The 14,945-nt window shown below is 50.5% G+C and overlaps 3 protein-coding genes across 3 annotated transcripts; 1 reads left to right on the top strand and 2 right to left on the bottom strand.

The window, feature by feature from the left end:
- Positions 1–5,077: 5,077 nt before the first annotated feature.
- SAPIO_CDS7113 (uncharacterized protein) lies at positions 5,078–7,948 on the top strand (the record flags this gene model as incomplete). The annotated part of the gene is made up of 4 exons (XM_016789035.1): positions 5,078–5,090; positions 5,184–5,455; positions 5,844–7,206; positions 7,296–7,948. 4 exons carry the CDS (start codon positions 5,078–5,080, stop codon positions 7,946–7,948), a joined length of 2,301 nt encoding a protein of 766 aa, XP_016640862.1.
- A 1,366-nt stretch (positions 7,949–9,314) lies between these two features.
- SAPIO_CDS7112 (uncharacterized protein) lies at positions 9,315–9,973 on the bottom strand (the record flags this gene model as incomplete). The annotated part of the gene is made up of 4 exons (XM_016789034.1): positions 9,315–9,339; positions 9,413–9,471; positions 9,595–9,822; positions 9,971–9,973. The coding sequence occupies 4 exons, from the start codon at positions 9,971–9,973 to the stop codon at positions 9,315–9,317; spliced, it is 315 nt and encodes a 104-aa protein (XP_016640861.1).
- Positions 9,974–10,908: 935 nt separating this feature from the next.
- Positions 10,909–13,537, bottom strand: SAPIO_CDS7111 (uncharacterized protein; the record flags this gene model as incomplete). The annotated part of the gene is made up of 2 exons (XM_016789033.1): positions 10,909–12,818; positions 12,904–13,537. 2 exons carry the CDS (start codon positions 13,535–13,537, stop codon positions 10,909–10,911), a joined length of 2,544 nt encoding a protein of 847 aa, XP_016640860.1.
- Positions 13,538–14,945: the final 1,408 nt, after the last annotated feature.

The following is a 14,945-nucleotide window of genomic DNA, read 5'->3' as shown; positions in this document are numbered from 1 at the left end:
AAAAATAACAAAAGAAAAGCAGTAAAAAAGTCGGTCGATGAAGTAGACAAAAAGCCAAGACTTGTTTAGAAGATGGCGGCGGTGCCTAACTTTCCACGATGGTGCCCGCACCACGACGAGAAAAGTGCCGGAAATAGAATAGAACGGAAGGCTACAAGGTTCAACGTGGGACGGGCCAGTGAAACGTACTAAGTCCCGGTGCCTCTTCCGTTCTTCTTCGAGAAGGGGACAAGCTTCGATGTCGGGTTTCGTTGAGAGTGTGGAAGTGGAAGAGGGTGTAGGTGGGGGGTCTGGTTGACGAAGAGGAGAGGGGGAGTTTTCCTAGAACCGATCTATTGGTGCTTGGGCTCAACCTCTCAATTGGGTCGGGTACCTGAACGATTGGGTCGTATAGATTCGATAGCTACTGGGGTGTGATGAAGAAAATGATTCGATGGTCGTGGTATCGGTTGATGGAAGTGTGGAAGCTTCGATGTTCTGCCCGTGGCAAAGTTTGAGTTTTTCTGTCGTCTTTTTTTAACCCTTGTATTGAGACAAGGATCCATCCTGGTAAAATGCAATGGATCTCTGGTTGCTGCGTGCCTGAGCGGGTCTCTAACAAGGAAAATTTTCAAGAAACAGAGTTGATGGTTACAGATACGAGAAAGCTTGAGGCTCGAGGCTTGCGAGGCAGGACCCATAGTACCCATTTATAAATCATTATATCGCGAGTTTGACTCTGTCTAGTTCGTTCGCAATCGCCAATAACTTGATGCTCCCGATATCAGAAGAAGCCGGTTGCGGCAGACGGACATGGATATAAAGTGTACGAGGTACCCTGCACTCGGTGTCGCCCTGCATGGAAACCATATCAATGGTAGCGGATACAAATCTGATCTTGGTAAGCTTCGAGTCCTTCGTATCTTGATTCTTGGGTGACTCGCAGGCGGTTACACTTGGCTCCACCCTTCAGATTAGGATGTTGAGAGGTAAGCGGTCAAGCAGATTGGACAGCAGGGTGTTAGTCCCACTCTCGGTGACGACTAGCGAGAATGTGCATGGATCAATAGGACGGATCGAGCAACAGCTCAAGCTACTTTGTAAGTACAATTGCATTGTAGACAGATACTTAGCCCTGTAGGGAAATTGGTCCTTGATTAGGTGAACGAGAAGAGTCATCGATGGTAGTGTACATCACCGAAGTAAACGATGAAGTACGAAGTCTTAGATCATGGATCTATTGGCTGCGGTTTTGGCCTTTTCTCATCAGACATGCATGTAGATACTGTTAACGGACGAAAGAAGGAGCACGAGGAAGAACTAATTTTCAAGGGCAGAAAATGTTGATTTAACTCCTACTTCTTGTCCATTTCAGGGAATGTCGGATGTCAGTTAGGTCCCTTGACACCATAAATAGATTTCATACTCAGCCAATCAATTACTTTCTTTAGAACAGAAATGAGCAGAACAAATACCGCGACCATTTGATAGCGTCTTCAAACGCCGACACCCAGTTTCTCCGTTTTGATGTCTACATCCATGCGTACCATGCTTCATTGTAGCAAGAGATCCATAGCCAATGCACCTCAGACCATTCGCCAGATTGCCACTAGGTGCCGTCCGAATATTCTACTTGATTCGCTACGTTTATCTGCCAAGTGCGTCTCCTTCTCGGCACTGAGAGAACCACTGGTGCCCCGTAGATTTCCATCCAGCAGGTTCGAGACCATTGACGTATCGGTTAAGGTCGAGGAGGAAACGTTGCCATTCTACAGCTCGAGGATGTTCTATCCCGTTCGTATCGGCGAACTCTTCAAAAACCGGTATCAGGCCGTTGCTAAGCTTGGCTATGGGACGACCTCGACGACGTGGCTTTGTCATGATCTCTTGTAAGCTTCCACCTCGAGCTAGAGAATCGTGGTGTTGATAGTCATTTCTCAAGGGATCACCGATATTGACGCTCAAGGTGCATATCAATGCTCTGACTCCGAACCGAGAGCTACAGGTCTATCAATGTCTGGAGAGTGTCAAGTCAGATCACCCAGGCCGTGAAATGATTCGAATGTTCGAGGATTCTTTCAAGCTATAAGGGCCGCATGGCACACATGAAGTTTTTGTCTTGCCTCCACTTGGCCTAAGCCTGAGAGCCTTTCAATACATGATGCCGCGTCACATCTTTGCCCAGCCAATCGTAGTAATAGCCCTTCAACGAGTCCTGGCTGCTCTGGACTTCCTCCACGGTCCTGCAAATCTTACTCAACTGGTACGGCAGCTCTTGCTATCTTAGACTTCTGTGCCCATTCCTATCTAAGCTCGAATCAAAGACGTCTATGCAGGCAATCTCCTTATCGGTGTCGAAGATGAGTCGCAGCTTGCGGAATTTGGGGAGAATGAACTCATTAGACCATCGTCGAGGAAAATGGTGGAAGGTATCACGATTCATGTTTCTCAATTCTTATTAGAGAGCTTTGGCCCACTCTATCTCTGCGACTTCGGCGAGGCTCGTATTGGCAACCAGCACGAGGGGATTGCCATGCCTGTTCAGTATCGAGCACCGGAAATCATTCTCGGCTTGTCCTGGGGTCATTTGGCAGATATGTGGAGTGTCGGGCTCCTAGTAAGCCCCCTCCCCCTGTCCTCTACCATTGCCTTCTAATATATAACATATTATTGTTTGCTAGGCCTGGGATCTCCTCGAACCAGAAAGTCTATTCCACATTTATGACCCCAACGATCCAGCACGGAACGAAGCGCATCATCTAGCCAATATGACTGCCCTCCTCAGTCCCCCCCTCCATTGGAGTTCCTGGAGAGGAGCTCGAAATCACATAAACACTGGGATGGGAATGGTAAACTTATATCTCTTTTTTTAGGCAATTGGATAGGCATCGTTCCTATACCTGTAGGGAGGACTCTAGACTATCTTGCAACATCATTGGAAGACGGTAAAGAGAGGGACGAGTTTCTGGATCTCATTCGAGGATTGCTCCGCTAGCTAAGAATGGCATTACAGACAGCAACAAGTAAAGCTATGATCTTTGGATAAACGGCAGGACTTGGTGGCAGGTAAACGCCGCTACTTGTGTGGACCGGACGAGTAGGTGCATACTCTAGTAGAAATCGGAGGCCCTGCTCTATAATTAACGGTATGGGTTGCTTCAACGGTTTATCAAGATACAGGATAGATTCACCAGACGAATCATGTATGTAATTCTCCCAAATCAGATCTTCAGGGATTATGTGGACGGGTTGACGATATGGAATGGCAAACAAAATGGATATGCTCGGCACAAAACAAAGTTTGACAAGCGGGTTGTATAGTGGATCATTGAGATGCAGTGAATGCAATGCACTCGATCGGCTCAAACCATGCTCCATCCGTCCATTTAAGTCTGCCTCCGGGGCCGGCCGGGATACCTTTGACTCCTTTGAGCCTCGTCTCGTGCTTCTAGTTTCCACTGCATGCTACCACTTACTGCGTGCTTCTGCTCCGTCTTTCGGGGGTGTGTTCGTCGGTGGCAACACATTGATGCAATTGCAACTAGCTAGAACTTACTTGTTCTAGGTCGAGTTTGTGTCCTCGTAAACCTTCTTCCCTCTTTTTTTTTTTTTTTTTTTTTTTTTCTCCCCGAAAACTACCCATCAATATTGTTCTCTTCTCCTCTATTGACCCGCTTGCCTAACCTGAGTCAACTTCATTCTCATGCCCCAATGATCGAAAGCCCGGCCGGACTCGGTTGAAGACTGAAGATTCCAACCGTCACAGCCTGGGCTGCATGTACTTCAAGCATACGCACAATTGTACTCTGTAGTGGGACTTGACCGGAGTACTTCCAATTTGTTCAATTGTTCCCTGTCGTACCTGTCGTATTATACCCACCGGACCCCACCGTCATTTTTTTTTTTTTTTCTCATTTTCCAGGAAGCCAGGCAAGTGCGACCTGAGCCAGAATCCCAGGCCTGCACTGCGTTGTGCTCTTTCCCTCCCCCCCTCCTCCTCTTAGATCTGAAGCGGAAAGTGCGAGTGTGGTTTTACATGTGGTCGCGGTCACAGTCGCAGTCGCGGTCGCAGTCACACAGGTAGTGTACTTCCGTTCACGATAATCGACCTTAGTGCTCTTCTCGGCCTGAGACCCGGTTGCATTTGCCCTCATCCCAAGCGCCAACAAGCCGGCGCACCCGAAAAAAACTCCAAGCAGGTGCAACCTGCTTTTCTACCCCGCCATCAATCATCAGTGGCATCACTTATCTCCTTCCTTTTGCCAAGAATCTTACTCTCTCTTTTTCTCTTTTATCCCTGTCATTTTTTTGGTTAATTTTTTTTTTCCTTATTATTTTCCCCCACTACCCCTTGGGTCGAGATCGCATCGTCCCCTCGGTCGCTCGAGATCTCCGGCCTTAGACAGCGAACGGCGCATGTTCCTCACGCGCATCGTCTCCAATTACCTCCAATTGCTCCCGTATCGCATCATTTTGTGTCGATCCGTTTCGTCCATTGAGGCATCCATCGATATTACCTGGACTACCTGGACTACCTGGACTCCCTGGACCTGGACCTGGACCTTGTCGATACCAACTCGCTTGCGGCTTCACCGCCCTCAACTCGAATTGCGAATGCCACCCCTCTCTGACCTCTGATTCCGTCCGCTATCACTACAAAGTACTTATCTCACCCTCCGCGACCATCCTCTTTCATCCAATCCGGCCCCCATCTGCGGTGCAAGCCTACGTCAAATCAGTATTGATCAACTCTTTCCCCTAGCCAACGTGGCCCGACCGCTTGCGCAAGAGCCCCAGTTCTAGGCATCAAAAAGTATCCTCGAGTGCCAAGTTAATGTCCACAGCATGGGTAAGTTCAAAGTTACCCATCCACTTTCTCCGACCCTTCCGGACCAACGGCGACCCCACGTTGTTGGCCTTTCCGCTCCAACAGTGAAGTTAGCCGCAGCCACGCACAGCACAACGCAACGCCGCGCATTGATTGCATCTGATCCACCCCTCCACCTCCTCCCATAGTTCAATATTGAACGTGAATGTGTGAATGTGAACTCAGAGCCCACGCGCGACACCGGAGTTCTCTGTGCTTGTGGCATACGCCATGTCTGTCCCGTGTACTACCTGGACTTTCCAAGTCTCAGTCACATCTTTCTAATTCTTCTCCCGTCCCGTCCCGTCTCGACTAACACCTGCGGTCCCTTTATTAGATCCCAGAACCTCCGATGATGCCCCAAGGGTCGCTCGAGCTCAAGAACCCCCTGCCGGCCCCCACGACCAGCACGACCAGCACGCAGTTCACTTTGCTCCCACCGTCGAGGAGATCTCCCCAGCTGTAGTCGAGAACAACCTCCCACCTGCAATAGTATCAGCTCCAATCCAAGCTCCCGCACCAGGCCAGTTCGATTTCTGTCGAGACTTTCCCAAGGAGCGCCGTCTTTCCCACTTCCATTTCGAGCCCGTCTCCCTACCCGCATCGAGAGTAAGTTGCCCCCCCTGGACAAACTTTAAAATCTTTTTTTTTTTTTTTTTTTTTTTTTTTTTTTTTCTCTTCTTCTTTCTTTTCGTTTACCCCCCTGCGCCGTCGCCCGTTCCCGTCGATGGTTCATTGGCCAAGCTTTGTCCAATTCCTTCGCCACAGCATACTTGGCCCCTGAGTTTCTTTTTATCCCTTCTCGTCCTGCTCTTCTAGATTTATTGTCGGCCGTTCATCCTATGCTCTACTCTTGTTAGCTTAACTCCGATGTGTATTGCGCGGCTTGGCCCCACCGTTTCCTTTCAGGCTCTTGGCGCTCTTGGCGATGTCCTTCTCATTCTCTTTTTTCTAGAAAACCTCGAGCTTTAGCTAACACATCCTTTCTCCTACTCAGACGACATCAGTCGAAGGCAGTCCCACCAAGGCACATCATGAGGAGATGATTTCCTCAGTAAACGCCGTCAACCGCCCTCATCAAGCCATGCAATCCCCGCCGCTGACCCCGGCGGCCACTGCTGGCTACCCGGACTTTCCGGACAAACAACTATCACCAAACTCCGAAAGGGTTCACGAGCTTCGCGAGCCCCAGATGATTACCCCGCAGCACTCGAGCTCTGTCGAAGAGCCTCCCCGTCAATCTAACGAGAGAATGGTGACGATTCGGCCCAAACCCCAACCTCGTCAAAGCTACGGATCGCATCCAAGTGGTGACACTTCTGAGGACCACAAGGCGCACCGAAAGGGAATCTTCTCTCTCGGAGGTGACGCGGCCGGTGGTCTCGCCTCAGCCTCCCGAGATGTCAGCCCGTCAAGGGCATCCGAGCTCTATTCCCGGCCCGTTACCCCATCGGCGGGCGAGGTGGATGGTCCCTATGCGGCGAAAAACCGGAGGCCGCAGGCCCAACATGCGTCTAAACGGTCTGTGAGCCCCAGGTTCCGATTCAAGGATAGGACCGAGTCGCGCAGCGCTAGCTCCTGCTCTCATGCCCACCACGGCTCGGAGAAGAGGCAGCACGGGCCTGCTCGTTCCTCTCTTAAAGCGCCCGGAGACGATGCAACTCGTACTGACACTACCAGATCCTTTGGGAAGGACGGCAAAACGGGATCCTTTGCCACTCTCAAGCGATTCTTCAAGCGAGCTGTTTCCGGCGAGTCCAACAAGCGCGCAACGTCTCCTACTGCCCGTAGTAGTAAGAAGGCTGGCAGGAAATCTCCGTCTCCACTGGGCGGTGAGACTGCGCCCTTCTCCGACGACCATCTCCTCGAGTCCAAATACGGCAAGATTGATCGTGTCCTGGGATCGGGCGCCGGAGGCAGCGTAATGCTGATGAAGCGCGATGACGGTAGGGCATTCGCCGTCAAGGAGTTCCGCCAGAGGCAGGCGCGAGAATCGAAGCGACGCTACACCAAGAAGATCACGGCGGAGTTCTGCGTCGCCTCAGCTCTTCATCACAGCAACATCATCGAGACCATGGATATTGTCGAGGTCCGCGACCGATGGTTCCAGGTCATGGAGTTTGCGCCCTACGACCTCTTTTCCATTGTCATGTCGGGCAAGATGTCGCGTGAGGAGGTTACCTGCTGCTGGCTGCAACTACTGAGTGGCGTAACGTATCTTCACAGCTGCGGCGTCGCTCATCGTGACCTGAAGCTTGACAATGTGGTGGTTACGAACGGCGGTATTATGAAAATTATTGATTTCGGTAGCGCCCACGTCTTCCAGTATCCCCACGAGACTGCCATTCACTATGCGGAAGGTACGACGATATCTGTTACCCTACTTGCTTCGCTCCTCTTCTTTTACTACTTAAGATGTATTCTGATCGACTAACCACCGAGGCATTAGGCGTTGTCGGCTCTGACCCTTACATGGCCCCCGAGGTCTATGACCCCCACACCAAGGCCTACGATCCCCGATTAAGCGATATCTGGTCTCTCGGCATTATTTTCTGCTGCATGACGCTTAAGCGCTTCCCCTGGAGGATTCCGGCCGTGACCCAGGACAAGTCTTTCAGACTCTTCGCCTCTGCGCCGTCAGCCGGACACGATCCTAAGCACCTTCTCCTCGAATCCAAATCGGCTGTCAGCCTCAGCAAGCTCAAACTCAGCTCTCCCGATTCTAACCCTGCCAGTCCTGATAGTCAAGATCGTGGCGGAAGGGAAAGGGAGGGCGGTGGTGCCAACGGTGAGGCGAAGCAGAGATCTCAGTCCCAAGGCGCCGAGGCGACGGAGAGGAGAGAGATTATTTCGGGACCCTGGAGGATCTTGCGGCAGCTCCCTCGGGAGAGCCGGAACATTATTTGGCGCATGCTCGAGGTCGACCCTAAAAAGCGCGCTAAGATGGAAGAGATTATCCGCGACCCGTGGGTTGCCGATACCGTCATCTGCCGAGAGACCCCGTTGGGCCAGGTCATCCAGGCACCCGGCCATAAGCACACGTTGATTGTGGCAGCCCCGCCCTCTAACGGTCAAGATGCGGCAAAGAAGAATGCAGTCTAGAGGAATACACACCACATTACGGCTTACCCGGCCCGAAAGGGAAAGCAGAATAGGAAGAAGAAGAGGAGGAAACGATAACACAAATGATGGATTTAATGGTAGCAGACCTCTCTCTCCTTCTTCCGCTTCCTCCCACTTACCTTTTTCTTTTTGTCTTTTCACTCCCACACCCTTGCTTTTTCTCCGATCTCATTATACCACCCTTTCATAACTATCTGGCTGTTTTCGCAAACGTTTCGGGTTTTGAATTATTCGGTGTTAAGGCGATATATCTGGCTCTCCAAAATAAGATTTCTTTCGAATTATAGGGTATTACAAAAGGCGGTTCTTTCACAATTAGATGGGACAGAGCGATACATAACTTGGAAAACAGAATTGGAGTATTATTCTCGGCGAGAAGGGGCGGCAGATTGATGGGAAGCGCAATGTATTTCGTTTCTTCTTCGCCCGCGTTTCTACCTTTTTACCTATTTTCTCTCTTTTCTTTTTCGGACTTTGTGCTTTTCTGTTACAAGGACATATGGTGGCCTTGGATTGGTTTTTCCTTCACAAGCGGGATGGATAAAGGTAGGAGGGAGAGCATGATAGAGGTCTACTTGTTTTCTGTTGCTTTTGAATTTGGATCCTGGAGCCGGGGATTAAGGTTCTTTTGTATAAAGGGTAGAGTGGGCTTGACGGGCATACTAATAGAAGCGATGTATGTAGTAGATAGCTTTTATGACAACTAGACGGATTGCGTCGACATCTTGGTCTTCTGGTGTGGCGTGGAACTTGAATCAAGATTGATGTTCCCGCGTATCGTTGGTAAGAAAGACCCTGGTTGGCGTAGATTACATCCGATGACCCAACGGAGAGCCATGCCTTACTGTGCTGGGAGGGAAGAGCTCTCATCATGGCAGTGTACACTTGTCAACAGAAAGGGACATTGAAGGCCACGCTTTATATAGAGAGTGGAGATTCCTCGGCATACTAATAACACAAGCATTATCACAAGACCAATCAATCCATCACCAATACCCAGACCACAGCCCATCCCCGACAAGGATGGGTGAGAGAGGACCTGGGGGTGCACTCCCCAGTCCCGAATCTACAGATTCCCCAGTCTATACATGGTGTAGCCCCCGCCCTTCTTCCCAAACACCTCGTTCCGCAATGATACGGACTCGGTTTCCAGGGATTCGTGTTTCTTCCTGGTTCTGGACAAGTCGTATCGTTTCATGAATTTCGGTTCCTTGGGGTGGGAGTTCGAATTGTTGGAATTTTTGTTTTATTGGTGGTACAAAAGTTATGGTACAGGTGTTTTAATATATCGCTTTTTTTCACAGAGCCAAGTGCCCTCTTTTTAAAAGAGAATGAGTGGCTTCTTTTACTCGTTGATCTTGGCGAGAATTCTATACAATTTCAGTTAGAAAAGAAATCTCATCTCAGAGGGAGAAGAAGAAGGCAGGTTGGAAAAGGACGTACTCGCTGTCTCGGAAGAGTTGGTACTCCTCCTCACCGACCTTGACGGGGGAACCACCGAACTAAACCACGAAAATCAAGTTAGCCACCAGTTGTTACTTAATCCTTTTCTTCTTCTTCTTCTTCTTCTTCTTCGCAATGGCATCTAGGAAGAACGGATTGGGAGACAAGTTCTCTCATCGTACCTGAGGAATCAACACCCTGTCGCCAGCGGCAACACCCATAGGCAGCCTCTTTCCATCCTTGCCGAGGAGGCCGGGACCGACGGCGAGGACCTTGGCCTCGTTGAGCTCCTTGACGCTGGACTCGGGGAGGAAGATGCCCGAGGCGGTCTTGGTCTCGGCCTTGACGCGCTGGACGAGGACGCGGTCGAGGAGGGGAATGAGGGAGCGGATGGAGCGGACGGTGGTGGCCTAGATTGTGATATTCGTTAGTTGTGTTGTTGGGATCATGAAAGCTTGCGAAGCTTTTTCCCGAGGTTATTTGAGCTGGAGCTGAGAGAGCTGGAAGCTCTTTATCCTGCAGGCATAAAAGTGCTGGGGAAAATAAAAATAAACTCACCATTGTGAATTATTAGGAGATGGCAAATTAGAGCCTGAGCTGCTGGATATAAGAGGCGATATAGAAAGGACGAAGGAAGCGAGGTTGCGAGATGGGAGAAGTTGACGATTGGAAATTGGGGGAAAAGGGAGAGATATCAATTGGTCCTTTTTTTCTAAGAGCTTCTGGAAAGTTCAGTATTTTTTTTTTTTTTCTGCGCCGGGCGGATTCCCGCGACTGGACCGAAGGAGCTCGGGGCGGGTTTACGATTTGCCGATACCGAGACCAATCACGATCGACGTAATGCTGGAAGGAGCAGGGGAGGAGGGAGAAGCCGACAGCTTTAATCATGATGATTCCAGACAATGATTTCGATTCAATTGACTAGTGAAAAGAAGAGAGAAATATCCTAAGAAAATGACATGAATTATTTGCAGAATATAATAACTGAGAAAAGAAAAAAAAAAAAGAAAACAAATAGAAAAATACAGAGAAGGCAAGAGGAAAAAAAGATGGACGCACCCGGAATCGAACCGGGGACCGCCTCTATGCTAAAGAGGAATTATACCACTAAACCATGCGCCCGTCACTTGATGGAAGTTACTCTTCTATCTTGCTATACCAAGCTCACTTGATTGGCCCCAAGCGAAGTTGACCTCTCATCTCTGAGGCACCTCGAATAGCATCACGAATGATAATTGTGTCCAGGAGCTCTAGAAGATCAAATTGTAAGATAATTAGAGGAAAATTGTATCAAATATAGCCGAGTGGTCAATGCCTCGGTCACGCTCAATGACTTCACTCGAAACGCCTCTCATGCCTCCCGTTTGTGAACCTCTCCAACGCCGAGAACGCCGAAACCTGTCAAATGATCCAAGTACAAAATATCGCTTCTTCCCCTTGCTTCTTTGAAGTCCATAATATCCTTCTCCTACATTACTTCCACCACCGTCCTCTTCTCACCCATCCATGAAAAGCCCCTCTAGCTGCTCCTCATCCATCCACTCTCCACCTACCGGAATCCTCTCAAACACCCCCCACGAATCAAGCATCCCCGCAGCACCAGCAACGCTCCCCGGACAACAACGCGCCGGCAGCGAAACCCCCTTCGGCTCCAGCCACAGACCGACCACTGAGAGCAGGAACGTCGCCGTCAGCAAGGTTCCTAGAATATACGTCGGCACGGGCTTCTGCACAAGCCGAAGGGAGGAGAAGGGCGTGTGTATAACTTCCGCTCTTCTGGATCGCTCCTGCTGTCCCTCGTCTGCGAGCGCCGTTGGGGAGGAGGAGGCCGAAAGGGTTTGGGCGCGGATGAGCGCGTACCGTTTTGCGATGGTTGACGTGATGGATGAGGTGCCGTTGTTGGCGCGGAGGAGCTCATCTCCTCTAGGTTCTAGAAGCTCGCACTCGATATCGGACAGCTCTCCAGAACTGGCCATGAGACGCTTACATGTAAGTTCGACCTGAACAGCTGGGAGGCTCACTTGTATCCTGTCTTCCTCCGACAAGTCTCCACTGGTGGGTTCGGACCCGGAGATCACAACATGCTCATATATCCAAGCCGGATACGATGTGTTATAATGGCTTAGTATTGAATTCGCCACCACACTCGCTTCATTAACCACCTCGACGTCTACCCCACCAGAGATGACCTCCCTTGGTGGTATCTGGACGGCTATCTGCTGCTCAACACTCTCCGGAGAGAACAGCCCCGCGGCTAGAATGGGCGCAAACGTGACGAGAAGCATCGCTGTCGTAGTCACCAGCACGCTCCAGCTTTTCCGTCTGGCAGCCTTGCATAACGTCACGGGAGCGATTTCATCCATGTACGTCGTGGCCATACCACGCGAGAAGTTGGACCCCCTAAAAATATCCAAAAACGGCGCCGTGAACCGAGATTCGGAATCCACGGCCCAGATATAAAGTGTCAAAGACATGAAAATGGCGGCGGGAAATATCGTCCATGCGGCAACTTGCGCTTGCGTAAGTCCCACCTCGGCGAGCCCCCGGTATTTGTTCGAGTGGGAGAGGGTGCCCCATAACGCCACCGCCAGGCCGATGGTGAGGGCCATGGTGACCATGCGCGTGCCGGGACGCAGAACTAACGGGCTGTAAGTATCTCTTACGGCGAATGCGTCGGCCTGTTTGGCCTCCCTCCTTTTCTGTGAGGAAGGTCTTCTGTCGGCCACGCAACGGATTATGAATCTCGCCATGTGTGGGGGATCCGTCGTATACCTTTCCACCTTGGTGTAAAACAACCCCTCAAACCTGCCCGCGACGGCTCCTGCATTATCATGGTCGACGTCTCGAAGCCTGCCCAAGATACCCGGACTATTCGAAAGTAGAGTCGCCATCGACGCTAGGGAGTTTGGATTCCTCGGCGCAATGCCCTGCGTCGGAACCAAGAACACCATCCAGCTTGTTAAGAGAGCAGATATCACAAAAAACACGGCCATCGCGTGCGCAACACCCGGCGATACCCGCAGTCTTTTTTCTTCAACCGCAGTAACGGTTATCACGGCTGGTTGGTTGTCGCCGAAGCGAAGCTGGGAATGTAGGATGAAGCGGCGAAGCACGGAAGCCACTCCGTCGACTTCTGTCCTCGACTCCTGGATGGCGAAGAAGCCGGTCGAGAGGACAATCTGCAATATAAGGAGGATACGCGTTATTATCGATGCTGTGACAAGGAAGTGTTTCCGCTTGGCAGACAGGAAGAGGGTTTTCAGCATTCCCGTGCTATTGTAATCGAGGAGCAAGGTTTCTGATGCGTCGCGGGGTCCGCTCTTCTCTCCGGCGAGGTGGATCCAGGGGAGGAATCGTCGGGTTTGGAATTCGACTCGGCTCCAGAGCGCTGCTATGACCGTAAGGACTAGGAAGACAACGGTTAGCCGAAAAGGGGAAAAAAAAGACACGAGGAAATCCCTTCGAAGTCCGCACGACACCCCCTAACTTACTAGCTGGTGGGCCGTATGTCCATAGCACTGACACTCCCCCGTTTGGATAGCCGAGTCCGCTGCTTTCCCGGTCAACTCCGGCGAGGGCCTCGACAATGATGACGAGCACAACAAACACGGCGGCAAACGACGCTACTATTCTCCTTGTGAGATATCTCGGCTTCCAATTAACACCCAACCCAGACTCTTCATCGTTCGTGCCCACCCCTGTATCCGCCGTATCTGTCCTCCTAACGCCCTCCTCTTTTAGAACCCCCCACTCGCGGCTGGCTTGTGTAGCACGCTCTTCCCAAGGATTTCCGCTCGTTCTATTCACGGGCTCCGTGTAAAGTGCCTCCTCTATATTCAGGAACGGCACCCCAGCGGCTGCCGCCTCCCGGAGTTCGATGGCCTCTCTCTCCGGATCCTCATAGTACCCCGCAGTCGACTGATTCGGTCTCCTTTGCTCGAGTGGTTTCCTTCTCACGCTGGGTAATACCGGCCCCCGTGTTGAAAGAGGAGAGACCGTGAAGGCGGACGGTGACCGGGCAGGCGACGGAGGCGTCGCCGTCCGAGGGGGAGGTGCCGTCGGGCGTGTGGCATCCCAGTATATCGTCGTGGGAGAGTCCTCGTAAAGTATGCGATGTCCGGACATGTTTGCGGTGTGGATGGACAAGATGGGAGTCGAAGGAGCTCTAGTCGCGCTTTTGGTATTATTCGAAGCTTGAGATCCATTGCGAGAACAGATTCATTCTTCATTTTGATATCATCTTTGAGACAATAGATCCGGCTCGCAGGTTTGGGACTAACAAAAAGTGACAGAGAATAGAGATAATAGTAACAGGGACCCCGAAGCCGATCCGAAGCTAAGAGCCATAAGCAAGGAATAATAAAAGAAACAGCCCCTGCAAGCGGCCGAAATCCCTCCTCCGCCCCGACGATATTACAAGAACCCGCGAAATCGGTCACGTCTTCTTCCTTTTCTCGAATCCCAGCATAGCGCGGAATACTAACTGCTGTCAAAGCCCTGCTCTTCGAACTAAAAAGACGAATCCTCCGGCGGAGCGCAATTACGAAGTTATGAAGACATCTACAACAGGTTCCGCACTGCCACATCCCTTCCAATTTAAAAATGATCCGTTTTTTTTCGAGCCAAAAAACATCAGAACATAAGAAGCAAATCGATCGAATCCACCTGGTGTCAGTCTAATCCCTTTTTTAAAAATTCAACCTGATTTTTTTCGGGGTCACTCGGCGCTTTCCCCCATGGTCTAGGCGATATGTCGTCGCTGTGTTGCTGTGTCTTATTGTCCCGACTGAAGTAAGATTGTTGAGTTCAACGCGACTCTGGGCTCTTCTTGGCAGACTAAAACGTCAAAAGTAGTACAATTGTCGTCAAACATGTCCGGGATCTGGCTTGCAAGACATTCCCACAATTACCTCGGTCTTAAGACGCTTAGTTCCCGGGTTCCCAAGACAAGGGAAAGCTCCCCACTTCGCCAATCTATTTAAAGAAACAAATCATCAATATCCCGATCAAATAAGCCCTCCCCCAGCAAAAAGTATTGAGATCGCTGTGGGGAGAGAAGAGGCCAAGTTGACACAGGAGTAACCCGCGGAAGGAAAAGAGATTAGGACGAGGCAGAATCCATGTTCTGGATAATTGGTAATGATCCGGAATCCCAAAAGGAGCCGATATTGAGCTAGCTCCTCTGCTGCGCAATGCCGCGCTCCTATTTCCTAGTTCCTATTTCCCATTTCACGAACAGGATTCAGGACCAAGGATTTCGGTCGCAAGACACGGTTGCAAAACGGAAACCAAAGGATCAAGCATCAATATTACTAAAAAAAAAAAAAAAAAACCATAGATATTATTCGATACGTACGGGGCAACACCGCCTTCAAAATTGTCGTTTATACAGAAAATCTCAACAGATGCCTAAAGAGCGAGAAGTGAGAGAAAGGTAGATAAGACAAGAGAAGGAATGTCTGGTGTTTTCCGAACATGAGTTAGGTTTGTTTCTTTCACATCACCTTTGATAGAAAATAAAACGTCCATCCCA

The sequence above is a fragment of the Scedosporium apiospermum genome (assembly GCF_000732125.1).
Source record: "Scedosporium apiospermum strain IHEM 14462 chromosome Unknown SEQ_SAPIO_0110, whole genome shotgun sequence".
Lineage (NCBI taxonomy): Eukaryota > Fungi > Ascomycota > Sordariomycetes > Microascales > Microascaceae > Scedosporium > Scedosporium apiospermum.
The sequence above is the reverse complement of the archived record's forward strand: the minus strand, read 5'-3'. Positions and strand labels throughout refer to the sequence as shown.